Source organism: Gopherus flavomarginatus, chromosome 5, assembly GCF_025201925.1.
Source record: "Gopherus flavomarginatus isolate rGopFla2 chromosome 5, rGopFla2.mat.asm, whole genome shotgun sequence".
NCBI classification, from domain to species: domain Eukaryota; kingdom Metazoa; phylum Chordata; order Testudines; family Testudinidae; genus Gopherus; species Gopherus flavomarginatus.
Window position 1 is genome coordinate 19,593,385 of NC_066621.1, and position 27,990 is coordinate 19,621,374.

Genomic DNA, 27,990 nt, shown 5'->3' on the forward strand with positions numbered 1-27,990 from the left:
CCCAGTGGGGGGAGTGGCTGTAATCAGTGTCTCGATGGCATCTCATTGCTTTTAAGCTCTTATTTTGGTTTCAGGTGGAGTTGAGGGTGTTTGGCTCTTTGCAGAATCAGGATGGGGCATGTGACCAGCTGTAAGTCTTTTGTGGCGTGGAGCCCTGGGGGTTCCAGTACAATTTGCCACAGGTTTGCTTTTTAAACAAATAGTTCCCAAGATTACAATTGGCAGTGGCTTCACCCACAACTAAAGATTCCCATCAAACAAAATCTAACCTAAAATTGCAGTTTAGGGCATGCCTACACTGCAATAAAAGACATGTAGCTGGCCCAGGCTTATGGACTTAGGCACTAAGATCCTGTGAGGAGGGTGGGTCCTAGATCCTGGGCTCCAGCCCAGGCTCTAACATCTACACTGCAATTTTATAGCCCTACAGCGAGAGCCCTGCAAGCCCATGTCAACTCACCCTGCTGCCAGTCTCTTAGTTCAGTGTGGACATACCCCTAGAGTCTGTGGCATCAGACCTTGTGGTGGGAAGTACATATTTATGGATACTGAGGTATTCTCCTTCATGCCAGTCAGCGGGAGAAGCAATTAAATGTATGTTCTCTGTCCCCCACCCTAATCCCACTGTTAGCTGTATTTTGTCAAATAGTGAGTGCCACTGGATTCAGTGTTTGCTAATCTGATGGCACATCACACAGCAACAGCGATCTTCAGCGTTTGTCTCCTCCCCTCTGGATCAGAGGGTCATTTACAGTCCTGGGCCCCCTCGCTGGAATCAGAGGCCTGCAGCCGTCCCCACCCTGGCTTCACACTGAGTTGCACCCTCAAGACACTATTAGCTTCCCTGGCAAAGGCTGAGGGCAGAGGCCTCACTGCTGTTAGTGCGCATGCTCTTGATTTTCGTACATGCGCATTGGTGGCACAGTTGAGTGCGTTCCGAAGGCGCTCTCGCCGTTCCTGTTCCGGGGGAGGAGTTAGCAGGCCCCGGAACGTGGATGGGCGGCGGCGAGTGGTTGGAGCCCCAGGGCAGAGGCCGGGCCATGCAGGTTGCGGGGCGGGGCTCTAGGAGCTGGGCCCGGTGCATGGCGGTCAGGCGGCGGACTCGGCCCGCTAGGGCATCCTCAGGTGGGTGGCTCTAGTGGGGGCGGCCCGAGGGGGTGGAGGAGCCGGGACTAGGCGGCTGCGCCCCCCCGCCCGGGCTTGGTCCTGTGGTATGGAGACCCCATTTCCCGGCACCTTACCCGCCGCCCCCGGTACATCCCCGGGCCCTGTCAACCCCCCGGCCCCACGCTAACCCACCGGGCCTTGCCACCCCCATGCCCCCCCGCTAGCCCCGCCGGACCCTCATTACCTCCCCCTGGACCCTGCCACCCCCCGCTAACCCCCCCCCGGCCCTGTCCTAACGCCTCCTCGGGCCCTGTCCTAACACCCCCCCACTAACACCCCCCCGGGCCCTGTCACCCCCATGGCCCCCCGCTAACCCTCCCCGGCCCCCCGCTGTCCCCCGGCCCCCCACTACCTCCCCCCGGGCCCTGCCACCCCCCGCTAACGCCCCCCCGGGCCCTGTCACCCCCATGGCCCCCCGCTAACCCCCCTCGGCCCCCCGCTGTCCCGTGGCCCCCCACTACCTCCCCCCAGGTCCTGCCACCCCCTGCTAACCTTCCTCGGGCCCTGTCCTAATGCCCCCCTGCTACCACCACCCCCGGGCCCTGTCACCCCCCACAGCCCCCCGCTAACCCCCCCCCGGCCCTGTCCTAACGCCTCCTCGGGCCCTGTCCTAACACCCCCCGCTAACCCCCCATGGCCCCTTGCTAACCCTCCCCGGCCCCCCACTACCTTCCCCTGGGCCCTGCCACCCCCCGCTAATGCCCCCCCGGGCCCTGTCACCCCCATGGCCCCCTGCTAACCTCCCCGGGCCCTGCCATCCCCACAGCCCCCTACTAACCCCCACAGCCATGTCACCCACATGGCCCCCGCTAACCCGACCAGGCCCTGTCCTCCCAGCGGCCCCAGCCCCACTGAGCCCCCCGGGCCCTGTCGCCCCCACGGCCCACTGCTAACCCCTGCCCCAGGCTCTGTCCTCACCACGGCCCCCTGCCAACACCCCACCCCACACACACACAGCCCCCTGCTACCCCCCCCCCAGCTCCTCCACCACCATGGCCCCCTGCTACACACACACACACACACACACACACACAGCCCTGGTCCTCTTTTTTTTTTTTTCCCTTAGCCCACCCTAATCCTTTCAGTAACCAGACCCCAATATCTCCTTCTGGAAGTCTCAGCCCCTGTACTCAATTCCTCTGTCATCCCAAATTCCTAGCTCCCTCAACACCCCGTCACTGCCAATTCTTAACACCCCCTTGTGCCCCAAATTCTGTCATTTCCATTTCTGATCCTCTCTAGTATCCCATTACCTTGCACCCTGATTCTTCATTCCCTTAATATCCCTAAACCCCAGAATCTTGTTGCCTTATCCTTAATCCCCACAACACCATCCCTATCTTTAATAACACCCAAACTCCCTGTCTCACCAGTCCTTCTTTCTAACATTCCCAGACATCCTCAACACTCCCACACCTTACCCCTGCCATGATCCAATTCCTAGTCCATTCACACACTATTTGCTCTTTCTGATCCCCTTCAACATCCTCTAACTCTCTATAACCTTGTTGCTAATTCCCTTAACTCCAACTCTGCCACATAATAGCCCAGTCCGAATCCTCATTTGAATTCCCCCAACTATTGCATTAAACTTCTTCTTAACTGACTTTAGGCACCTTAAATGTTGTTTTTGTCCTTGTTCATCAAGGGCTTGTTTTTACTAGAACACATGTCAACAAACACATTGTCAAACACAAGTTGACACAGTGACAAGGATGGTCACATTAACCACAACCAGCTGCTAAAATAGTCAACCATAGGATTACCCATGAATGGTTGGCACAGTGTTAAATGCATTGTGGCCTTCCTGTGCTTGAAAGATCTGTCTAGATGATAAACTAACTTAATTTCAAAGACCATCTTCTTTCAACATAGTTGGAAATCCCCATTAATGACTCTTTCCCGGTATCCCTTTTCACTCTGTCATGAACACATAGGTGCCGGAGAGAGAGGACATGAAGTACTGGGGTGAGTGGGGGTTGGATGAGACATAAAACTGAGATCCTGGCTGCTTTTGATCATTAAAAGTCTAATGGCACTTTACTCAGTTCGGGGGTGTTAATATTCCCATTCAAGCAATTACATTCTGCCTTCTGAGATTTCCTCATATCAGCTGTGTGTAGTACTCTTCACTGTCTTTCTGAACAGTCATGTAGTGTTCTGCACTATCAAACAATTGCTCTGCTCCAGCACAGAGGCTGTTGCACTTTGGGGGCGGATGAAATAATGTTGGGGGTGTCTGTACATTATTAATATGCTTTATAGTGGTAAGAAAGGATTATTTAATTTGATAGCACCCACAGGTTCCAATCCTATTCAGGGGTCCACTGCAGTTACGGCTGCACAAGCATATGAAAAGACAATCCCTGCTCCTAAAAGCTTACAGGAGTGTTAGAAAAGATGATGTATAAACATAAGATTCTATTATTAGAGACAGACCGTGGCTTAGTGGATATAGCACTGAACTGTGAATCAGGAGACCTGGGTTCTATTCCCAGCCTTGCCACTGACCTGCTGGGAAACCCTGGGCAAATCACTTTTAGTTTTCCTTGGAGATAATGATATTGACCTCACTTGTAAACCTTTGAGATCTATGTATTATAAAAGCTACAGATAAGAGGAAAGTGGTGGTAATATTGTGGTATTAGTATTAATTATTATTACTGTATTATTCTTTCAACAAAAGTTACATTCTCAGGTAGAGTTAGTGTTTTGCCCCCAGAGATCTGATAATTCACAGGTAAAATGCTAAAGTTTTAAACCTATGTGCTAAATTTTAAGTAATTTCTAATTATACTTCCCACAAGTTTCCTCTGCCGCCCATCATCACAGCTGCTATCTTGGCTAATGCCACATTGGAACTCTTGGCGTTTGGAAACTGCAACACAGTGATGCACAGTGGCAATACAGAGCATGCTGCCCCTCCCATTGCTGCTGATCTGGGCATCAAGGTTTGATTTACGTTGGACGTACTTAGATACTACAATGAGATGCCATTGAAAACCCTAAGACATGTGATCAGTCCCTCTCATGGTAATAAAGAGCATAAACTGCCAGGCTGCCCCAGAAATAACTTTTTTTTTTTAAATCGCATAAATCTAGGGTTTCAAATAATTTATTGATAGAATGTCTCCTAAAACATCATTGCAGGGGATGGACAGCTTAGGGAACTGATCCTGGGATATGGAAGACTTTTTCCTCTAGGTCGCTGGTTCATATCCAGGCCAAGTTGTTAGTGACACAAAATTGTTAGCATTTTGAAGGCTATTTGTTGGCCTTCGTATGAGATTAGGTGGGTTTCATACCATTTGCTAGCTGGTATTTTGCCCATATCACAAAAACTACCACATAGCTTGATGTTATTTGGCCCTTTTGGAGATGATCTCAGAAGATAAGTCAGCAACTGCACAGACCTTTTCCTTCTATAAGGGCTTGTCTATGCAAGAAAGTTCTTCTGGAATAAGGTAGGGTGTGAATTGAAAGCACATTTCTGCAGTAGTTCCTTCCTCATGTGGGCGCACTAGTTCTAAATTTTAAAATGAACTGTTTACAGTGTACCCATAGAGAAAAATTATTCTGCCAATTCACTTGACAGCTGAGCTTTGTTCTCCCCATTTTTGGCCACAGAACTGGGCTTTGACCCACATGTTAGCAATTCACATAACAGACACTGGAAGGATTATGCACATTATCCGATAATAACTTTTCCCCAAACCGTAGTTTGACATCCACCCATTTTTATGTGCAAGCACGAGTGTGTTTTGGGGGAAAATATAGTTTGAAATGTTCTTTTTATCTAAGATTTGTAACAAAGAAGAAAACTCCTTGCCTGTTCCAAAAAGCTACAGCTTCCAACACTCTCCAAGTGTGTGCTGATTACAGTGAAATTCATGTCTGAGGAGCAGTCATCAGGACACTATGGAGAGTTTGGGCCTGCAGGCAGTGACCCTTACTGATGGGACAACAGCCTACATTCAGCAGGCCATCAAAGGTAAGAGACCCTTTGGACTACTGAGCCTGACCTCTCTGATATGTTGAGTGACACTGCAGAAAATCACACCTGTTGGCATCATACACATAATACTTGCTGTTTCCCTCGTTGACTTGGGCAAGGAGCTTGTGGTTGTCTGTTAGGTTTCACTGACTCATATCGAAGAGGAAACATACCACTGATCTGGAAAATAACACACAGGAGCTAAGAGAGCTACTGAAACATAAACAGAAGATAGGTTCAGAATACAGTGATTGGCTTTCTCTCTGCAGGTTAATTATAGGCTGCAACTCCTGACTCCTGTTGGAGCCAAGCTAGGTGCTTTGTCTGACTAAGGAGCATAGAATTTGGTTTATGCCAGGAGTAGGCAACCTATGGCACACGTGCCGAAGGCGGCACACGAGCTGATTTTCAGTGGCACTCACACTGCCCCGGTCTGGACCACCGGTCTGGAGGGCTCTGCATTTTAATTTAATTTTAAATGAAGCTTCTTAAACATTTTAAAAACCTTATTTACTTTACATACAATAGTTTAGTTATATATTATAGACTTATAGAAAGAGACCTTCTAAAAATGTTAAAATGTATTACTGGCACGTGAAACCTTAAATTAGAGTGACTAAATGAAGACTCGGCACAGCACTTCTGAAAGGTTGCCAACCCCTGGTTTATGCTAACACCTTTCTCACTGAAATGAGTAATGCGTTAAGTGTTGGTTAGTGAAATAAAGCTGACACGAAATGCAATGCCTATTATTTTAGTTTGGGAGTTATAAAATGCAGTCCTCATGCAGTCTCTAGGAACTTACACAAAATACACACTCCATGCAGTATTGAACCATAGAATATCAGGGTTGGAAGGGACCTCAGGAGGTCATCTAGTCCAACCCCATAGTCAAATTCATAGTCAAACCCATCCATTAGATGCTTTGTGTGTCCCATAATATCTTCATCTTGGGCAAAAGCCTGAGGGAATAGATGGGCCTTGTGCTGGACCCTGAACGTCAGCAGGTGTGAACTGTATCCAACCAGGGGGTAGGTAGTGGGAACCAGAGCACAGAGTTCTCCACCTGGGACACCCAGCCCCAGGCATTCATTGCTATATTGTTAGCAGGAGCACCTAGGCTCCTCTCAACTGTAGCAAGAGCGTGCAGGGAGGTAAATGGTGTGTTCATTCAGTTTGATTTGCAGCATTAGAACCTATTTTATTAATGTACCTTGTTGGCCAGGACATTAGGATTATCCACACTTTTTTCAGAATTAGCTGTAGGATGTGTGTCTTCTCCCAAAGAGCCACAAAGGATGAGTACAAGAGACCTCCGCTTAACTCTCTGATGAAACATGGCGTCTCTTTATAATATACATCATACCTGCTGCTCTGCAATGTCAGCATTGGGTTTGAATCAGATCTTTGGCCCAGAGGTAAAGGTGCTGCCCCAGATGTACACCCAGGCACCGCAATGATTATTGCAGAAAACCTTCTCTTCTCTAAAGCTATGAATAACTGTGTTTTTTAGTTAGAGCAGGCACTCTGAATCAGGACTCCTGGATTCTCTTCCACTGATCTGCTGTGTGACCCCAAGCAAGTTTCCTATCTTTCTGTCCCTCGGTTCTCCCATCTGTAAATGGGGATGATAATACCTCAACCACTGGCATGTTCTGAAGCTTAACTAATTGAAATCCTCACATGAGAAGAGCTGAACGAATCCAAAGTACGATTATTTTCATTATTGCTCATGTCCTCTGACAGGCTTCCAGGGGAGGTAGTGGAATCCCCATCACTAGGTTTTAAAGAACAGTTTGGATAAAGTCTGTCGGGGTGGTTTAGGTTTACTTGGTCCTTCCTCAGTGCAGGGGGCTGGACTAGATGACTTCTCGGGGTCACTTCCAGCCCTACATTTCTATGATTGCATAATTTCTCCTTATTTGAATGAGAGCAGTTTATTTGAAATAATTAATATACCACCCAGCATTTCTACATTCCTGGGGAATGACTTCTGGCAGAGCATAACATTTCCTTATAGAGAAACATTTCCTTAGTGATCCTTTGATCAGTAGGAGAAGGCAAGCCCAGTTCACATAGTCCTCCATTTCTGATTTTCCTTCATTATTTCCAGTTTTAATGTGCTGCCTGGAGAACCTCATTCTGTATTTTAACTGGTCAACAAGTGTGTAGGCAGAACACAATTGGTTTCTGCTTTGATCAAATCTATAATCTAAAAACCCTATTAATAAAGAAGTAAACAAATAAGAAATATTACTTAACAGCAGGCATACATTTCTTGGTCCGAATATATAATGGCCTCCAACTGGGTATGTCATTTCCACATACTTTTATAGTTCTGTTTACAGTGAACCTTCTTAAATGCAGATAGGATTAGTTCTTGTGGCAGTTTCTTTCCCTGGTCATATACTGGAGCCTGGCAATAGTCAGAAATTATTGATTGATTTAAGGTGGTTTGAGGTTCGAACGAGATACAACCCCCACCTCCCTGGTTTTTTTTTAAATGCTAGAGTAATAGTTCCAAACACTATGTCTTACTGTTGTGGTATTGCAGTGTTCTGAGTGATTTTCATAGGGATTGTGTCTATATCTGTGTTTGGAGTGCTCATGTGCTAGGAGCTGTACAATCCTGACTGGGCCCTGCTTCTGGGCCCTACCTACTTTCCCCTATTAATGCCAACTGATACTAATAGCAACTTTTCTAAGGAGTTGCCTCAGTTCTGATGAAAGATTAAGAGCATTTAGTAGCTCCATGTCATCAGTATAAATATCCCAGGCATCCAGGTGTATATCTGGGGGCCCTGAGCTACACTTTAAAAAGTCTAGGGGCCTGACCTTTCTGCTATCTGCTAGCTTTGTGCTGAGTCAAGGTCATTGATAAAGTTTCGTTTCTCCTGTCTGAAAACATAGAAATGAGTTGTAGGAGTATTGAAGCAGAGATCTGGTATTTGCTCTTTAGACCTGCAATACAGAGGAAGTAAGGACAGCTTTAAGGTCAGAAATCTCACAATTCACAAACCAAAATTGTGAGAGAGGAATGCTCCATCACATGGATGTGTGTCATCCTGTGGCATACAATACGTGCTTATAGCTCTGGTAAACCTGGCAAATCATGTTTTCTGGTTACCATCTTGTTTTCTTTTCCACTTGGATTCACCAAGTTTTTCTTTATTAGATTTCAATAAATGCTAAAAAGGGGGTGCTTATCCATATATTCTAGACACCTGTGACATAACTTAAAAATACACAGGTTAGCAGTCCGTAGCTTGAGATCTCCTAGGGCTCTAGACCCAAATGCTTTGCACCCTCTGAAAGTAGCATGGGCTTCCATAGGTTACTAAAATGTCACAACTGGAAATGTATTTCAGAAGCAAGATGGTAATCCTAATTATACGATTGTAAGATTCCATTTCTCACAACCTGCCAGAGGTAGACGCAATTAGTGCTTCAGGACCTGTAAAGGTTTACAGGAATTGGTCCTTGACCAAGTGAAGAAAAATAAGCATTCAGTCCCTCATTTACGCCGTTAAGAGGTCCCATCGGTTGCTGGTTTAAGCCCTACTCGTATTTGCTAGAGTATTTTTGTTCCCTTTACTTCTCTTTGTTCACATGGCAGAGAGCTGGCAAAAGAATCCTGTACCCTGTAAATAAGTGATGGTTGAGATTGCCTTAGACTGTTTCCTCCATTCAGACAGCATAGGAAAGGGAGGTTTAAACTTCTCTATGGTATTCATAAGTGTAACCATTACTATGGTTCTGAATGCAAATAGGGGTTGATAAAATAATGGCCTCATTTGGTGACTGTGATCCCATGAGATTATTTCCCATTGGGGGAAATAGCAAAGGGTTAGGAACAAAGGGGAACAGTCCTGTGTGCTGGCAGGTTCATCAGTCCTGCAGTCAGCTGTGATGTTTTTCTTTTCACACTGTTGCAGGAGAGAAGTTGCTTGAAGGGCAAGTGATTGAGCTTGAGGATGGGACGACAGCTTACATCCATCAAGTGACAGTCCAGAAAGGTGAGGATGAGTTGAGCTCAGGTGACATTTGGAATGCGTCCCTATTTTGGGATGTTACTGGTGTGACTCAAGGCTGACCTCCTTGACAGTTAGATCCCACCTCTAAATTTCTAGCCTCAAGGATTCCATCTGTGTGTGATTTATTCCCCCTACCTATTGTTTTAGTGCTGAATGAAAATACAGTATAGATGTTTTTTCAGTAATATGTGACTTCCTGTGAAATGTGCAGTAAACTCATCTGAGGCCAGATTTGCTGTTGATGTAAACAGATGCAGGTTAAAATAGTGTTGGCCTGTGCTCTCTGTCACAGTGTGTATCTGTCTGATCACAAATCGGATAAATTCAGTTCACTGTGTGTCTTTATACATAGCCTCTGTCACGGAGTGTGGGGGAGTCAGGGCCTTGCAACCCCTCACTTCCTGCAATTCACCGTGACTCTCAGCCAGCCAGTAAAACAGAAGGTTTATTAGACAACAGGAACACAGTCTAAAACAGAGCTTGTAGGTACAGAAAACAGGACCCCTCAGTCAGGTTCATCTTGAGGGATGGGGAGCCCAGACCCAGGTTCTGGGCCCATCTTCCTAGCCAGTTCCAAACTGAGACTCCTTCCAGCCCCTCCTCTACCCTTTGGTCTCTTTGTTCTCCAACACCTTCAGTTGCCACCTTTCAGGGGAGGGGGCCCAAGCCATTAGTTGCCAGGAGACAAGGTGTCAACCATTCTCTGTGCAGACAGCCCTCTAGGGCTCTGCAACAATCACACACCCTTATCCCACCACCTAGATACTTAAGAAATGCATAGGGGAAACTGAGGCACCCACACAGTATTCAGAGAAAGCATTAAGAACATTCCTACTTTGTCACAGCCTCTGTGTCCATGTGGTTTAAAAACAACATTAGGGCACTATACGTTTATCCGTGAACAGGCAGACATGAACTCTTTGTAAACTATTAGTTATATTAGACTCTGGAATAGTCTCCCAAGAAAAGTGATAGAAACCCCATAGCTTGGGTCATCAATAGATATGTTTTCCTCTCGGATTTGAAATGGGATGGTGTTAACACAACTGAGAGGGGAAGAGAATGGAGCTACAGAGGATAAGAACCTTGCACCAACCATGATAAGGTGTTGTAAAGGAACAGAGAGAAGTTAACTGCTAAATAAATAAACTCATCCTCTGTCTCTAATTCCCTTTATGACTGGAATGGGACTCAGGATACTGGGGCTCTATTATCTGACCTAAAACTTGTTGTATGACCTTGGGCAAGTCAGTTAATCGTTGTGTGCTTCAGTTCCCCATTCGTAAAATGGAGATAGTTTCATTTCCCCATCTCACAGGGATTTTGGGAGAATAAATTAACTAATGGTTGAGAAGCTCATTTCCTGCAGTGATGAGTGCTGTAGAAAAGCCAGTAAAGTAGGGGGCAGCTCAGGCAAGTCCATGGCAGGTTATAAAAATGAGCGGGACATTTTTGAACTAAGCCTTATATGTGCTCTGCTGTATGGGGAATTGAGCAAATTGACTTTGAGATCCAGACATGAAATTCTTCACTCTGTTATCTATGGGTTGCGTTGATTTACAGAGTCTATAGCTTTTGAAGATGGGCAGCAAGTGGTGTTGGAAGATGGCAGCATGGCTTATATACACAACACACCTAAAGGTAATTATTAATTTTTCCATCCTTTCCCATAGTCAAACATCTAATGGATTAAACAAAATGTTACAGGTTTCTAAGGGAATGTCTACACTAAGAAATTAGGTCGATTTTATAGAAGTCGATTTTTTAGAAATCAATTTTATACATTCAATTGTGTTTCCCCACTGAGCGCGTTAAGTCGGCGGAGTGCGTCCACAGTACCGAGGCTAGCATCAACTTTGGAGCGTTGTACTGTGGGTAGCTATCCCACAGTTCCCACGGTCTCTGCCACCCATTGGAATTCTGGGTTTAGCTCCCAATGCCTGATGGGGCAAAAACATTGTCGCAGCTGGTTTGGGGTACATGTCGTCAGGCTTCCCTCCCTCCATGAAAGCAACGGCAAACAATCATTTCTCACCTTTTTTCCTGGGTTACCTCGCAGACGATATACCACGACAAGCATGGAACCTGCTCAGCTCACCATCACCATACGTCTCCTGGGTGCTGCTGGCAGACGCGGTACTGCACTACTACATAGCAGCAGCTCCTTGCCTTCGTGGCAGCAGACAGTGCAGTATGGCTGCTAGCTGTCCTCTCCTGGGTACTCCTGGCCGACCTCGGTAGACATGGGTGCTCCTGGCAGACCTCAGTGAGGTCGATCAGGAGCATCTGGACATAAATGGGAGTGACTCCAGGTGATTCTCTTCTATAAGTTTCATCTCATGGAGATGAAGTCCTGCCTGGAATATCATGCAAGCTGGAGGCTTCTGCCTCAGGCTGCTCTCCCAGCTGGCAGCACCACATGGTCGCACCTACCCCAGCCTACCCCTTGCTCCCATGGCTCATGAAGTCTGGACAGTACTAAGGGGCAGTTCAACTGTAGGCTGAGCAAGTGCAGAATGGTGGTAGAATGTGCATTTGGATGTTTAAAAGCATACTGGCGCAGTTTATTGACTTCATTAGACCTGTGTGAAACCAATATTCCCATCGTTATTACTGCTTGCTGTGTGCTCCACGATATCTGTGAGAGTAAGGGGGAGACGTTAATGGCAGGGTGGGAGGTTGAGGCAAATCGCCTGGCCACTGATTACACACAGCCAGACACCAGGGCGGTTAGAAGAGCACAGCAGGGCGTGCTGCACATCAGTGAAACTTTGAAAACCAGTTTCATGACTGGCCAGGCTATGGTGTGAAAGTTCTGTTTGTTTCTCCTTGATGAAAACCCACCCCCTTGGTTCACTCTACTTCCCTGTAAGCCAACCACCCTCCTCTCCCCACTTTGATCACCGCTTGCAGAGGCAATAAAGTCATTGTTGTTTCAAATTCATGCATTCTTTATTAATTTGTCACACAAATGAGAGGGTAACTGCCAAGGTAGCCCGGGAGGGATGGGGGAGGAGGGAAGCACCGGGTGGGGTGTGGTGATGGAGGAGGAGAGGAGGGAAGAACAAGACCACACTGCACTTCAAAACTTATTGAATGCCTGCTTTCTGTTGCTTGGGCAGTCCTCTGGGATGGAGTGGTTGGATGCCCGGAGGCCTCTCCCACTGCATTCTTGGGCATCTGGGTGAGGAGGCTATGGCATTTGAGGAGGAGGGCGGTTGGTTACACAGCTGCAGCGGCGGTTTGGAGATTTTTTCAAATATTTGGGCATTTCATCTTTTGGAACGGAGTTCTGATAGCACGAATTCCTCTCCCCATACAGCAATCAGATCCAGTACCTCCCGTTCGGTCCATGCTGGAGCTCTTTTGCAATTCTGGGACTCCATGGTCACTCTGCTGATGAGATCTGCACAGTCACCTCTGAGCTCGCCACGCTGGCCAAACAGGAAATTCAAAAGTTTGCAGGACTTTTCCTGTCTACCTGGCCAGTGCGTCTGAGTTGAGAGCGCTGTCCAGCACCGTCACAGTGGAGCACTCTGGGATAGCTCCCAGAGGCCAATACCGTTGAATCGCATCCACACTACCCTAAATTCAACCCAGCAAGGTCGATTTCAGTGCTAATCCTCTCATCAGGGAGGAGTACAGAAATCGATTTTAAGAGCCCTTTAAGTCAACAAAAATGGCTTAGTTGGGTGGATGGATGCCGATCTAATGCCGCTAAATTCAACCTAAATTCGTAGTGTAGACCGGGGCTAAGAATATAGCTCGGATGATGTAAAGTGTAGGAAATCCAGATGTGACCGTACTAGGGTGACCAGATAGCAAGTGTGAAAAATCGGGATGGGGGTGGGGGATAATTGGCAACTATATAAGAAAAGGCCCCAAATATCAGGACGGTCCCTATAAAATCGGGACATCTGGTCACCCTAGACCATACCATCAACAGAAACACAGCGTGAAAGCCACATTCTGGCCCCTGTTGCTACTAATAAAAATCTATCAGGTTCACTTGGATTAACCTTCAACCAAGGATTCTTAAAACTTTCTCTGCTAACTCTGCATCTTTTTTATAAATTGAGGTTATTGGCTCCTGTCATCATCTCTAGCTCTGATGTGGGTTATGGCCTAACAGAAAGAGAAGAGCGAAGAACTGGCTCAAGACGCTTACCTTCTAGCAGAGCTTACAACACAGGGAATCGTTGGTACATGAAATAAAAAAGATCATTCTTACTATTGTGAATGACTAAATATTAATAGCAGCAGATTGATAATGGGTACTGATAAGGTAATCATGTGCCTTTTTAAGAGTGCTTGCTTCTCCTGTACAGAATAATTATACACACAAAAATTAAGCTAAAAGAGCATTAAATTTGGAAAGTCAAGCTCTCAAAGGTTAGGGAATGTCAGGATTACATTTTCCTGTGCCAATAGGTACATAGCAATTGCTAATAAGCATTCATAGGCTTGACTACAGCGTTTGATTTTTGTGGTCCCCTCCAGAGGGTTATGATGCCAATGCCCTGGAAGAGGTCCAACTGGAGGATGGCTCCATTGCCTACATACATCGTCCTGATGTCATGCCAGCTGGCAGCACCATCCTGGCCGTGCAGGCAGAAACAGGGCTGGAGGAACTGGCTGGGGAGGAGGAAGATGAAGCCTTTGATGCTGATACCATTAATGCTCTCAAGCAGTATGCCAGCAAGGTAAGGATGCAGCACTCATTTTACAGTCTGGCATCATGGCTGATTGGCGGGCAGGGAGGAGCTGATTCCCAGACCAGATTAGGACAGGGGATTAAATAGCCACAACTGCCCGTCTCTTCTGTATACCAGCTTCTGAGTGAAAGTGCAGACTTTTAGAAGAGAAATTGCAGAGTACTCTTGTGGGAATGTAGCAACTGATATTAAGATGGGTGTTTAATGGTCCCATAATACTGTTAATGAACATTTAAAGGCTCCCATTAGTATTGTAGAATACCATTCCCCAACCTCTCTGTTAGGTGACACATGGAGGGAGGTACCTAGCTATAGGTGTGCTGCTGCTCCTGGGTTTCCACTGTGTGTTGAGCTATTTACATACAATTGGCTGCAAATGCAGCACCGACCAATGAAAAACCAGATTAGGAAAAAGCTACTTTTTATGATCTGTTACAGGATGTGTTAACCAAGGTCCCAAAACGTGAAATCATAGCAACTTGATGCAAAGGGTGGAAGTAGCAGTCAGGGTCAGACAATGATGGGATAGCTCAGTGGTTTGAGCATTGGCCTGCTAAACCCCAGGTTGTGAGCTCAATCCTTGAGGGAGCTGTTTAGGGAACTGGGGTAAAGATCTGTCTGGGGATTGGTCTTGCTTTGAGCAGGAGGTTGGACTAGATGACCTCCTGAGGTCCTTTCCATCCCTGATATTCTGTGAAAGTTATAGGCAAGTGTGGCGGGGATTTGGACATGAACCAGAATGGTGAATGATTAGTAGAAATTTGCAGTGTGAACAACCTGGTGGTAGGTGGAACAATGTTTCCTCATGAAGAAATTCATAAAGTGGCCTGAAACTCCCCAGATGGTACTACAGAAACCAGATAGATCACCTCTGCATGACAAGAATGTTTTGCAGCTCGTTGACAGATAGACATGTGTGCAGGGGAGCAGATGTGAGCAGTGATCATAACCTTTGTATTGCTAAATTGAAGATCAAAGTAAAGAGGGTGGTGCAGGTTAAAAGAAGACCCAAACACAAAAAATGCCTTTTAGCTTGAACTGAAGAGCAGGTTCAGTGTTCTGATGGCATGAACTGAAGAAAACTCAGACTGATGCTCTGTGAAAACATCAGTGTGTACTATCTAGAAAGTGCAAAGAGCTCTAATAAGGAAAGCTGAAGAGGAAGAATGTATTTGTAATGCTACTTGGGCAGCAGTGGAAAGGAGAAGTGCAAAGCAATTTGAATCATGAGATGCAGGGCCAGCTCTAGGTTTTTTGCTGCCTCAAGCAAAAAACAATTTTGGCTGCTCCCCACCCCAGCCCTGGGCTCCCCCCCGCACTCCCCTGCTGCCCAAGTGCTGGGCTCCCCCTTTCCCCCCAAGCAGTGCCCTCCCCCCACCCTCCTGCTCTCCCAGCCCTGGGTCACTGGTAACTCGCTCCCAGGGCAGGTCATTCAGCAGGAATTTTAGATATGCACAGAACACAGACAGGATTGGTTCCCATATGGTTACAGAGCTGCAGTAAAGTGGGACAAGTTTCGGCTTGTGTGATTGGAGGATATCTGGATGCATATTGTAAGACTGTCTTCCATAAATGAGGAAAAGTTGAGGTACCTTTATTGTTCTTTTGTTCCACTCTTTCTTTCTATGAGGAATTTGCTAATGCAATATCACTGTCTTCCTTTTAAACAAATAAAACTTAAAAAAAAAAAAAAAAGGTGGCCCATGTAAATCTCCTGCCCCAAGCACCTGCTTGTTTTACTGGTGCCTAGAGCCGGCCCTGATGAGATGTGAATAGACAAGCAAGTTGCAAGAAGACTTCAGAGCACTAGCCGAAGGGTAAAAAGGAGTGCTAAGAAGAAATAAAAGGGCAACTTGATAGAAAATGTCAAGAGTCTGAAGATGCCAACCTCATATAAGACAATAAATCAAACAACTAATCAGGAACTTGAGCAGTATTGGAAACCCTATTAAAAATGCAGATGGAAAGACTCTAAACACTGAATAACAAAGAAAAAGATAGGCTGAACATTTTCTGGCTGTTTGAAATAGACTGAAGACCTACCACTAAAGCTTGTTATTGATGTAGTGTCTATACAATGGGAAAGGTTAGAAAAGCCATCAGTAAACTCAAAAATGGGAAAGCAGCTGGAGAAGATGACATTACTGGAAAGATGCTTAAAGCAAATGATGAAACAGTCCTCCAGGATCTCCTTGTGTTTTTTAATAGAAGATGGAATGAAGAAAAGAACCCAACCTGTAGAAGAGAGAGAGGCTCATTGCAATATTGCCAAAGAAGGATGACCTTACATACTGCCATAACTGGAGAGGGATCACATTGCTTTCAGTGGCTGGGAAAATCATGTGCAAGATTGTCCTGGAACTTGCCAAGAACAAATGGACCTTCAATTCAGAGAGGAACAAGCAGGTTTTAGTCCGTTGTTATGTGCAGACCATATTGTTCTCAGATAGAATGGCAAGCACCTCTTGTGATTAACAAATGTTGATTTCAAGAACGTTTTTGACAACGGACACAGAAACCATCTTTAGTATATTATGGAGTATCAGCAACAAGAATTAGAATAATCCAAGCTCTATGTGATAATGCCAAATGTGCAGTCAGAGGTGGTGACACCATCAGCCAACAGTTTGCAGTGACAATTGGAGTAAGTCAAGGGTGTGTTATGCCCCCACTATTGTTTGCACTGGTCATGGTATCATGAAGAAAGTGACTGCAGAAGGCAACCGAGGAATTTTTGCGGGCAAATGATAAAGCACAATTAGATGACCTCATTTTTGCTTTTGAGACTGTCTTGCTTAGCTCAACACATTGTTTAATGGAAAAAAAGACCCAGCTTTTGGCAGACAGTGAAACAAGTTGGTTTGTTCATCAACAAGGAAGGGGAAATATATTGCTGTCAATTTCCTAATAATAACCTTTAGAGTAGATGAAGAAACACTGGAAAAAGTCAGTCATTTTATCTGTCTAGGACGTGAGATGTGCAGTGATGGTGACATGCTAGATTTCAAGCAACAAATATCAAAAGCAGCAAATAACTTTCAGAAACTTTTGGATAAAGATTTGTAAAAGTATCATGATAAGCACTGACACATCAGTATGAATTTTTAACACTGGCATCGTGTCTATCATTCTTTATGGAGTTGGGTCATGGAAATCTACAACAGAAATTGATATGAAATTGATTCCAAAATCAGATTCTATTGGGAAGAGTTTCTTAGAACATCAGAAATTCTAAGTAGAGCAAACCAACCTAAAGCATTGCATATGGTAAGAAAAAGATGGACTTAGAGAAACATTACACAGAACAATAGAGAGAGAAGCCAAATCGATCAATATGACGCTTAGAAGCCTTAACGGACTAGCACAAGACCAAGCGAGAGAGTCCACCAGTTTTCTATTTATGGACCTGAGGATGCGGAAACATAAAGATAAAGAAAAGAAATGCAGCTGCAGAGGGAGCAATGAAATGCAGTGATCTCTATACAACTTGGATTTTGTTTCATTGCTTTTGTTCTTTTCCCCTGGCCACTTGTATGTAATTTCATTCTGTCTTATCTAAATTCCTTTTATAGTTTCAATTGGATACAATATCCTTCACTTCTTGGCTGAAAATGTTGTGAGGTGTTGCTGTGTGCTGTTAAACAAATGCCATCCTCCACACTAGAAATGGCTGCATTATAGTGGCAAATGAAATGTATCGTTATAAAGCATATGTGATTCTTCTGGATGGAAAATGTTATAGAAGTATAGGATACTGCGAGAATATGTTTCTAGGACCTATGAACCTGCTTTATACTCCTGATGAGCTGCAAATTTCACCAGCAACTTAAAGCAGCTCACAGGCTCTCCAGGTCCCAGCCTTTGTTTCTGTGGTAGAATCCTGCACTCATAAGCAGGCATTTAAGTTCACTGTTAATTTTTCTCTCTCCCTTCCACAAACTATAGACTTTCCTGCTTTAATTACATCAGGTGATTGAGCAATACACACTCTTAATGTTTGCCAATAGAAGTAAACAATGATGCATGTTTCTCTTCATAAAGGGATTGTTGGTTGATATGACCAACGTAGCACACCAAGATCTTTAATATGGCCATGAGACCCGTAACATTGCTAAGTCCCAAATGTGTCTGCTTGATCCAAGTGGTTGTGGAGATTACCAGTCCCAGCATGCAGTGCTCCATCTTAATTTGTGTGGCCTTAATATGGAGCATTGAGTGAAGGGACCTGTAGTCTTCATACAGTTCACTTTTATATTAAAGATGTGAACAGCTGCAGTCAACTCCATTTTATTTTTGGGAACGGTCTTCAGGCTCCCAGCAATTTACCAAGGCAGCCTTCAGGTAGGCAAAGATTGGCTCCCCTACTGCAGACTGTGCCAATGTGCCAAGAAATTCCATCACCAGTAACAGCAGCTGTGGTGTCTAAAAAATAGCAGCCCGGGTGCACTCTGCTGGTGTGAATGTCTCATTGCTTTGTTATGGCTCACCTGTTCTGTGCTCTGCAAATGGGCATGAGCAAATGCTACGGTCTCTCTGCTTGCAGGTCTCTGAGGAGGAAGAGAGAGTGAATAGCAGCAGCTACTTGAAGAGTGAAGTTTCTAACAATGCCCCTTCCCAGGTTTGTACTTGTCAGTGAGATGTTCCTTTGAATCAGCTCAGGCTAACTTGCCAGCCAACCACTTCTCAGGTGTGGGTTGGAGAGGGAGCCGTGAGTGTGCCTTGTTGACTTTACCAGTTACATGGCTAATCTTTTTACTAGTATGGCTATTTTTGTTGATATCATCTCCTTATAGAGCTGTTTTCTTCTGGGCTTTTTCAACATATGAATGTTGTGGATCATACATCTTGTAGACTTGCAGTTTCATCCTAAAAATGTACTAGCTCAGGCACAAACTCTGGTGGTCCACCCTGGGCCATGAGGGCACTGGGAGAGCTAAAGATATTAATTCCCCTTGTCAGTGAATGGCTTATGATGGGCAAAGAGGCCAGTAGAATTTTTCAAGGCTTAAAATTAGGATTATAAACCTGACATTTTTTTTTAGTTTGAGATATGGTGGATAATCATCAGAGTAATCCTTAGCTCTCCTGTAGCACCTTTCATCTGAGATTTTCAAAGTGCTTTGCAAACTCTGGTGTAAGGCTGGTAAATATTGTGAGCCATATTTTACGTATGAGTAAACTGAGGCACAGAGCAGTGAAGTGGCCTGCTGAAGATCACCCAGTGAGCTGGGAAATGGAGCCCAGAAATCATGACTCCTGCTCCCCTTGACTGTCCTGTTTATGCGCCACTGTACAGTTGTATGCACCTGAGACATATTTTCCAGTGGTATCACTGTAGAAGATGAGGGTGCAGGGGTAAATTCGTCTTGGCCTTACACGGTCTCTTGTGGTGGTTCTTTAGGTTTAGCCTCGCTGTGTTTCTTGGCAGGATCTGCGGGAAGAGGAGATGCACAGCAGCAGGAAGGGGCAGCAGGTTGGTGACAGAGCCTTCCGTTGCGGTTACAAAGGTTGCGGCCGCCTCTACACCACCGCCCACCATTTAAAGGTAAGCCAGCTGATGCACTGACACCAAAAGCTCCAGCCAGAGGATCACCCCTTGCAATAATAGCAGCTCACAGGGCTCCCACGCAGGGGATTGAGAGACTCAGACTTGGCTCCATGAGGAAAAGGCCAGGATCCCTGGAGCATAGCACTCTGCAGTGACTTACTATGGCTATTTTGTGAGGTGCATCCAACTGTGAAGAGCCAGAGGGATGGGGCTTGTCACCTGGAGGAAGGCTGGTGTCTTGAGAATATGCACATGAGAAGAGATGAGGAACCTTGAGGGGTTTAGAGGAAGGGAGACTTCGTCCTGATAGTTGACTCTGGTATCTTTGGCTGCTGAGCTGCAGTGTTTTCAGAGCAGAGCTGATGGCAGTCAGTGTGTCCTTTGCAGCAATGAGAGGGATCTAGATCTATCTAAGTATTAGAAACACTTGTCCCGCTATTCAGCGTGTAGCTTGAAGTAGAACCCAGCCACTGTATAAGGTTTTATCTGGGCTAGGATAAAAGATCTTTTATTGGACCAACTTCTCTTCTTGGGATGTACAGGCTTTTGAGCAACACAGAGCTCTTCAGGCCTGAGCAAGGAAGCAGAGTGTTTGAGCTAAATATAAGCTTGGTCACATTGTTAAGAAGGATTAATGCATGTTGGAGGCAGTCACTTAAAATGAAATTACCTCGCCTATCTTGTCTCTCTCACATCCTGGGACCAACATGGCTACAACAATACTGCAAACAACGTAGGGTCAAAAGTGTATTGTAAAAACGTGTTAGCTTGTGAGTTGTATTTTTACCACGAGTTAGTTGTTTGAAGTGAACCCTAGCAGGAAGCCTAGGATTCACCCCAGCTGGCTAACGTATCTTAAAACCCAATTTATTTTGTTACCTAGGAGTTTAAAATGTCTTCACTAATCCTAGCCTAGACCAGGCCTAACAGCACACTGCTGGTACATGGCAGCTTAGCACAGGAAGAGAACCCGTGTCTAACTGATGTGAGGATGGGTGGGTTGGAATGTAGGTGGCAAAGCGGCTGGAGAGTCCCAAGTGTGCTCCTTCCCCCAGATCTCCACATGCTGCTACCTCATCTAGTCTTGGCTTCACATTCTGTCCCTTCTCCTTCTCCAGGTGCATGAGCGAGCTCACACGGGTGATCGGCCGTACAGGTGTGACTTCCCGAGCTGTGGGAAAGCATTTGCTACAGGTAATGGTTGTAGATCGTGTGCCGAAAAACTCTGTCCTATGCACATGAATCTCACTCCTGAGGCTGCCAGTTCTGTTGTTCTGAGGAAGCTCAGTTTTTAAGGCCTCATTCCTAAGACACTCTTTCTCTCCCCTTCCTCCCCATTGTAAACTGCTTGGAACTCAGTTTATCTAACTTGGAAGGGTGAAGGACTAAATGACCCCTGCTGGGATTTGAACCCGTGTTTCCAGGCAGTCCAGGTGTTCCATCCCTTGACTTTCCAGGACACAGGATAGAGCTTGGACGATCCATGGAGTGAGACGTTGTCCATCTATTCCCATTCTACGTGCAGCAGATGGCAACACATATTTCCTGTGACCTCTTCCCTTGCAGGGTATGGGCTGAAGAGCCACATGAGAACACACACTGGTGAGAAGCCATACAAATGCCCCGAGGACATGTGCAGCAAAGCCTTCAAAACCTCAGGGGACCTGCAGAAACACATCCGCACACACACAGGTGGGCTGCATTGCCACATAGTAAGAGGTCTGAGCTCAGTCCTTCCGAGTCTGAAGGTCTTGATGACAAGGAAGCACGTGTCCATCTTGATTATTGTTCATTAGGTGTGTTATGATAGTCTCCAGGAGCTCCCGTCCTGGACCAGGACCCCATTGTGCTAGGTGCTGCACGAACAGAAAGACAGTCCCTGCCCCGGAGAGCTTACAATCTAAGTACAAGACATGAGACAGCAAGTGGATATAGACAGATGGGCGTAAAAGGAAACAATGAGACAATACCGTCTAAGCTGGTGGTTTTCAACCTATTTGCATTTGCAAAAAATTGTAAATGGAGGCAAGGACCCCTTTGGAAATTTTAGACATAGGCTGCAGACCTCAGGTTGAAAACCACTGTCTAAACAGACTGGACAGACATAGGTCATGGAAAGAAGATACAAGCAATGTGAACCATGTGACACTACCAAACAGCGTGTCAGTTCACTTATTTTGTTGTTTTTCTGATTTGCGTTGCTATATGCTTACATGTGGACAAAACTTCTGTATCCTTAGATCCTTCCCTGTAGTGCTGCATTGGTACAGACAAAAGTACCATGAACCTCAGCTTTGCAGTCTGACGTATGATAACAAAAAACAGTGGAAGGCACTTGGGGTGTTAGCTTGTTTCCTACAGAACATGTCTGCAATTGGCAGCCTTGTCAGGGAGAACTGAATTGCCCATGGAGATTTTGCTTCCTTTCTGTGCTAAGAAGGAATCCCCAACTATGCTGTCTTCTTAGCACTAAACTCACCTAGTAGAAAGAGCTTTTTGGGGCATAGACATTGTCAAGCATTGGGTTGGGGGGAATATGAAGAAGACATGTCAAAAGCATGAAGCCATTGTGTATGCCTTGCATGCAGCCTATCCTTTCTGCTTATTCTTGTGCACAGTGCAGCCTGGATTCTCTGAATGCCCTAAGGCTTTGGAAGTGAGGGACTCTTCAGCGTAGCAGACATGGTGGTGGGGATGTGATTGATCTCTGTTTCAAACTTCGGGGCGTTGTGGGGAGCGAAGGTCGGTCTGACTCCATACCCTGCCATTCTTCTTTTTGTTGATGAAGGTGAGCGTCCCTTCAAATGCCCGTTTGAAGGCTGTGGCCGCTCATTCACCACCTCCAACATCCGTAAGGTCCACATCCGGACACACACAGGGGAGCGCCCGTACATGTGCCCCGAGCCCAGCTGCGGGAGAGGTTTCACGAGCGCCACCAACTACAAGAACCACATGAGAATTCACACAGGTAAACTGAGGGAGAGGGTATAATTCCCCCTGTAGGAAAGACAACTGAATCCATAGCCAAGTGACAACATTGCCTGTACCTGGCTGTGCAGTTCCATAGATTTCTATCACCTGGCCAAATTTTTCCTTTCCAGATTTTGAGGGTAGGTAAGGCAGTGAAGGTCATAGGACTCACCTTATTGGGCCAGTTTATCGTTCCATCAACTCCAGTATCCTGCTTCCCGCTGTGGTGAGCAGAGGAAGGCAAAACAACCCTCTGTGATGGACCTGCATGGTTGTACTGCAGGCGAAAAGCTCCCTTCCTGACACTGACCTGTCAATTTATGCCCGGAAGCATGGCAGCTGATCGCTCTTACCTTTTAAACTCTAGTTGTTAAGTGCAGCGGGGCTGAGGTTCTGTAGCCCACTGCTCCCCTGTAAAATAGACAAATAAAATGCTCCATAGAGGTAGCAAAGGCTCTACAGATCGGTGTGTCTACGAGAGAGACGCACCAGGCTGTGCAGAGTGGAGGGAGATCTGCCTGGAAAATGCTTCACAGAGCCCAGGACTGGGAGGCAGAACTAATGGAGTCTGTTCTTGGCTCTGCCATTGACTCACGGAGTGACCTTGGCCAAATCCTCTGGCTTCTCTGTGCTTTGGTTTCCCATATGAAAGGGGATGAATCCCTATGCCACCCCTTGGCAGGGTGAAGCTGAATGTAATGCTTGTGCCGACTCCAACGTTGACAGCATGTCTAGTGCTGTTGTGGCCCCACCCTGTTGCGTGACCGCCTCTCTCCCTGTCCTAGGCGAGAAGCCGTACATGTGCACTGTGCCGAGCTGCGGGAAACGCTTTACTGAGTACTCCAGTCTGTACAAACACCACGTGGTCCACACCCACTGCAAGCCCTACACCTGCAACAACTGTGGGAAGACCTACCGCCAGACCTCCACGCTGGCCATGCACAAGCGCAGTGCCCATGGAGAGCTGGAGGCCACGGAGGAGAGTGAGCAGGCTCTCTACGAGCAGCAGCAGCTGGAAGGTGTGGGCCACGTCCTCCTGCAGCCCAGGCAGGGCTCGGATTAGACAGTGCAGCAAAGGGAGAGACTGAGCCCCCCCAGCCTGGGCCTCCAGCCCTTCCCCTCGCTCACACCCACCTCTGCAGGAAGGATCTCCCATCCTAGGCTCGCAGCCACTCAGACTGAGCCCCACCTTCCAGACCCACCTTGTGTCATTGTCATTACGATCCCATGCTCTTATCTGTTGTGTTGTCCTCTCCAGTCAGAGAGCAGGCAGATCCTAGGGTCATAGAGATAGTGCCACATCCAGATGCTGCCCTTCTCACTGGCGCTTCCTTTCTCTTTTGCCCAGCTGCCGCAGCTGCAGAACAGGGCCCCCCGCTGAAGCGCCAGCAGATTGCTTTCCTTTCGGAGGAGGAGGAGGAGGAGGATGGCATACCTACCCAGGTTTCACTTATCTCTCAGGATGGAACACAGCAGGTACAGAGACCAGGGAGAATTCGGGGTGCAGCTAACAGAGCTGGTCACTGCCTCTAACAGACACATGTTCTCCATCCTCCTGGACAGCTGTCGGGTCCTTTCCTTTACTGTTAGGTAGACACAGTCGGTCGCTCGCATTGGGGTGTGCGATGTGGGCTGGGCTTCATCTTAGCTTTCACTTTAGGGTTCATTTTTGTCTGAGTGCCATGCTGCTGAAAGATGCTGGAGAGCAGCGGGCTGTAACCATCAATCTGGTGCAGCCTGGGCAGAACCAGTTGAAGCTTCCTCAACGCGTCCCTGTCCTCATGCGTCAGTTTTGGCATGGAGGGCAAAGGAGGTTTCAGTTTCCTTGACCTCTGCTGAGAGTGCCGCTAAGAAGGTGCTTTATTTGTCCTGTAGGAGCTGCCTGAGGCTCACCAAACACATTTGCCATTGTCCACTGAGCATTCATCTGGTGGTAGCAGCTTTCAGTCTCTGTTGGCGTTAGCTAGATTTGGATTGTATTTTGCTTGTTATTTAAATTACATCCCTGTAACCCAGGGGTTGGCAACCTACGGCATGCATGCCAAAGGTGGCATGCAAGCCGATTTTTGATGGCACATAGGGTGGGCTGAGCCGCTCAGCCCGCTGCTGCTCTGGGGTTCCCACTGCAGGCCCCTTGCCAGCCGGGTTCCCGCCGCTGGCAGTGGGCTGAGACCCCGGCTGGCAGGAGCCGGTGGCTGAAACCCCAGAGGGGGGCTGGCAGAGACACTCAGCCCACCCCTGAAACCCCAGAGCTGGGCGGGCTGACTCGCTCAGCCCTCTGCCACTCTGGGGTTCCGGCTGCTGGCCCCTTATCAGCCAGGGTCCCAACCGCAGGCCCACTCACCTTGCTTCCAGTGCAGGCCCCCTGCCAGACAGAGTCCACGCTTCTGGCCCTACTCAGCCCTACCAGCCACCAGCTCCACTCACCTCAGCTGCCAGTCTGGCGTTCCAGCCACTGACCTCCTGCCAGCCGGTTATCAACTTATAACTCAGAAGCCTGTGTGCAGCTTGAAGTATCTAAATAGGTGCCACCTGACATTGGAAAACTCAGCAAGGACAAGGATCACACTAAACTAATAAAATCTGCATTTTAATTTAATTTTAAATAAAGCTTCTGAAACATTTTGAAAACCTTGTTTACTTTACATATAACAGTAGTTTGGTTATGTATTCTAGACTTATAGAGAGACCTTCTAAAAATGTTAAAATGTATTACTGTCATGCGAAGCCTTAAATTAGAGTGTATACATGAAGACTCGACACAGCACTGCTGAAAGGTTGCCGATCCCTGCTGTAACCACTGGCCATGTCCCCCTCGCTGATCAAATGCAGCCTTCTGCAGCAGGGCTTGAGGGCTAAATGTGGAAGCCTGTTTCTGCAGCACTGGGCTCAGGAAGTAGCTGCTGAGAATAGCACCTCAATTTGCTTACGAGGCTGCCGCAGAAAATTGACTAACTGCCCCTCATGAGCATGGCAGAAGATGCTTAAAGTGGGAAGGAGATGAGGTCAGATGATGAGAGCTGGGGACTGGGAGAAGGACTCTTGGGTTCTAGTTCCAATTCTGCCACTGACTATGTCACCTTGGGCAAGTCACTTCACCTCTCTATGCACTGGGTCATGCATCTGTAACATGGAGTCATGGTCCTTCCCTTCTTCATGGGAGTTGTGCTGCCAAGCTCAGGAATTGTTTAAGGTCTTGAATGGGAAGCACTGGAGAAAAGCAAAGTGGAATACAGAAGAGGGGCAGGCAGAGAGGCAGCTGGTACCCCCTCAGTGTCTCTTTGTCCAGCAGGACAGCCCCCTTGGAAACCCACCTGGGTGCAAGCTGTGCCTTGTTATCCCTTCAGTGGCTGACCATTTGTTTTCTCGTCACAGGTCAGTCTGTCCCACGAGGACTTACAGGCACTGGGCAGTGCCATCAGCATGGTAACGCAGGGTGGCACCATCACAATGCCACAGGAAGACCTTGCAGCTTCTGGCACGCACACCGTCACCATGGTCAGTGCGGATGGGACTGAGACGCAGCCGGTACGGGTTTCTTTCTGCTTACTCACTCGGGACTGTTCTGGGCATGAAGAGGCCTTTTGGGCATGAACTTTATTTGGTTGTCTGTTTTCCAGGTTACGATAGTCACCGCTGGGGCAGTGATGTCCGAAGGGTCAGCCATCGCATCCCTCCATCACCAGCAAGTGGCATTGCTCGCAACTGCCTGCGGCACTCATATTGCAGTGCAGGTACCATGTGACACCTTGTCCAGGGCTGGGCTTTGCTCCTGTGCAGTCACTCTGCTCAGATTCCCTCCCCACTTACAGCTATTTCAGACCTGCTCAAGGTGCTTACTTCAGCACCTTGATTTCATGACGGCCTCTGTGTCCCTCTCCTCAGTGTTCTTTCCTTTTAACTCCCAGCTGTTGTTTGTGTCCACCTGTGTACTCCGCTCCCACATGCCTTGTCCTGGTAATGCCTTTCCTTGCAATGTTTCAGTAACATCTATTGTTATTTGTTATCTGCCTTTCCCCGTCACCCATGATCTTCTCCCTTTCGAGGTGCCTGCCTCAATCAGCAGTCTCCTGAGCACACAGCGCTCCATTACGCCCCACTGTACCCCCTTTTTCTGTGTTCCTCCTACTCTGCACCCATTGCCCACTGATTGTATTCCTCTCACCTATATATGTCTGTCCTTTCACAGCACCTGTATTCCTTCCTCTCTGCTTTGCCCCAACACTTGGTATTCCTCTATCCTCTGCACCCATGTTCCTCACTCCTTCTCTTCTATCTCACCCAGCCCTCTTGCATCTCTGCCCCTGGGCTGTCCTGGTAAAATACAGATTAACTCAGTCTGTGCATTTGGGAGAATGATACTATTCGTTCATGTGTCTCCTCTTGTAGCTGGAAGAGCAGCAGAGCCTGGAGGAAGCCATCAGCATGGCAACAGCAGCGATTCAGCAGGAGTCTGTAACGCTCAATGCATCCGTGTCTGAGAACGGGTGCTGAGGCACTGCGCAACCCGTGGACAGGGAGGCTTGAGTAGAACTGGGATGGCAATCAAACGGCCCCCTGTGTTCGGTTGGGGGTTTCAGGTTCTGAAACAGCCCCCCCCCGGCTGCTGCACAGAAGACAAACTGTAATGCGTGGTACAACCCGTGAATGCAGAAGGGGAGTCCCTGATAACTGTTACGTGCATCCAGCTTGTGTGTTAGGCAGGCAGCAAGAGCAGATACAGGAGCTCTCTGGGCTGCCAGAGTGACCCTGTTTAAAGGGCTCTCCTATCGCTTACAGTGACATCTTTCTAAGAAACCTGGCTGGAGGCTTTAAAGCTTTCCTGGATCCCGGGCAGTCGCTCTGCTGCCATCCAGGACTATCCTGCTCATTTTCCAGGGACACTGACTTCCCCTGAGTCTGGAGCAGGGCAGAAGCTCTTGTGTTCCTTTGTGGCCAAGAGTTGGAATTCCAAGGCAAGATGATCTGCTACACCCCACATGGAACTGCAGAGACCATAGCTTCATGGCACCACCGGGAGTCAGCGATCATTTTGGAGAGGCAGTTCCTGCTCTCTCACACTAGGTGCTCCAGGGATGAACACAGATGCTCTGACATCCACACACACCCTGGAAACACATACACAAGTGGCACAGAAGCAGCATATGCACAGAAGCAATAAAGCCCCATCAAAGCAACCCCAGGCTGTCCTGGTCTCGGCGTTTTGGACAACGATCACTTCTTGACGCTGGAAGTCAGAGATTATCACCGGCACAAGCTGAGGGCGGCAGGATCCACGTTAGGCTGGATGTGACAGCACTTCTCCCTTTCTCCTTACCCACCTTCCTTTTGACTCAACAGCCAAGTTCATTTCCAGACTCAGCTGCTGTGGTGAGGGTAGAGTAGTCCACCTGGGCAGGCCAGCACTTGTTGGGGCACAAGCTAGAGTTAGATGTAAATAGTGAGTTTAAATAAAACTAATTAAAGTTTGTTTTTTTTTTAATATCCTTTCCTCTCTTTCAATCCCTGCAGCCCGGGGGAGGGGAGGGGAAGAAAGAGGGGGGTTGACATGTACTTAATAAA

The 27,990-nt window shown here is 47.2% G+C and overlaps 1 protein-coding gene across 4 annotated transcripts; it reads left to right on the forward strand.

The window, feature by feature from the left end:
• The first annotated feature begins 962 nt into the window (after window positions 1-962).
• On the forward strand, window positions 963-27,907 carry ZNF76 (zinc finger protein 76). 4 transcript variants are annotated; one of them, XM_050953036.1, is made up of 16 exons: window positions 963-1,125; window positions 4,969-5,158; window positions 6,679-6,869; window positions 9,097-9,177; window positions 10,759-10,836; window positions 13,696-13,898; window positions 18,454-18,528; window positions 19,339-19,455; window positions 20,577-20,652; window positions 21,025-21,150; window positions 22,247-22,426; window positions 23,214-23,447; window positions 23,777-23,904; window positions 25,804-25,956; window positions 26,049-26,162; window positions 26,818-27,907. In XM_050953036.1, exons 3-16 carry the CDS (start codon window positions 6,845-6,847, stop codon window positions 26,920-26,922), a joined length of 1,695 nt encoding a protein of 564 aa, XP_050808993.1. In that variant the 5' UTR covers window positions 963-1,125; window positions 4,969-5,158; window positions 6,679-6,844; the 3' UTR covers window positions 26,923-27,907. The 4 variants fall into 4 exon arrangements, with proteins under 4 accessions (XP_050808993.1, XP_050808992.1, XP_050808991.1 ...); XM_050953035.1 differs by lacking the exon at window positions 6,679-6,869 and having other exon boundaries at window positions 966-1,125; window positions 25,804-25,926; XM_050953034.1 differs by lacking the exon at window positions 6,679-6,869 and having other exon boundaries at window positions 967-1,125.
• The last annotated feature ends 83 nt before the right edge of the window (window positions 27,908-27,990 follow it).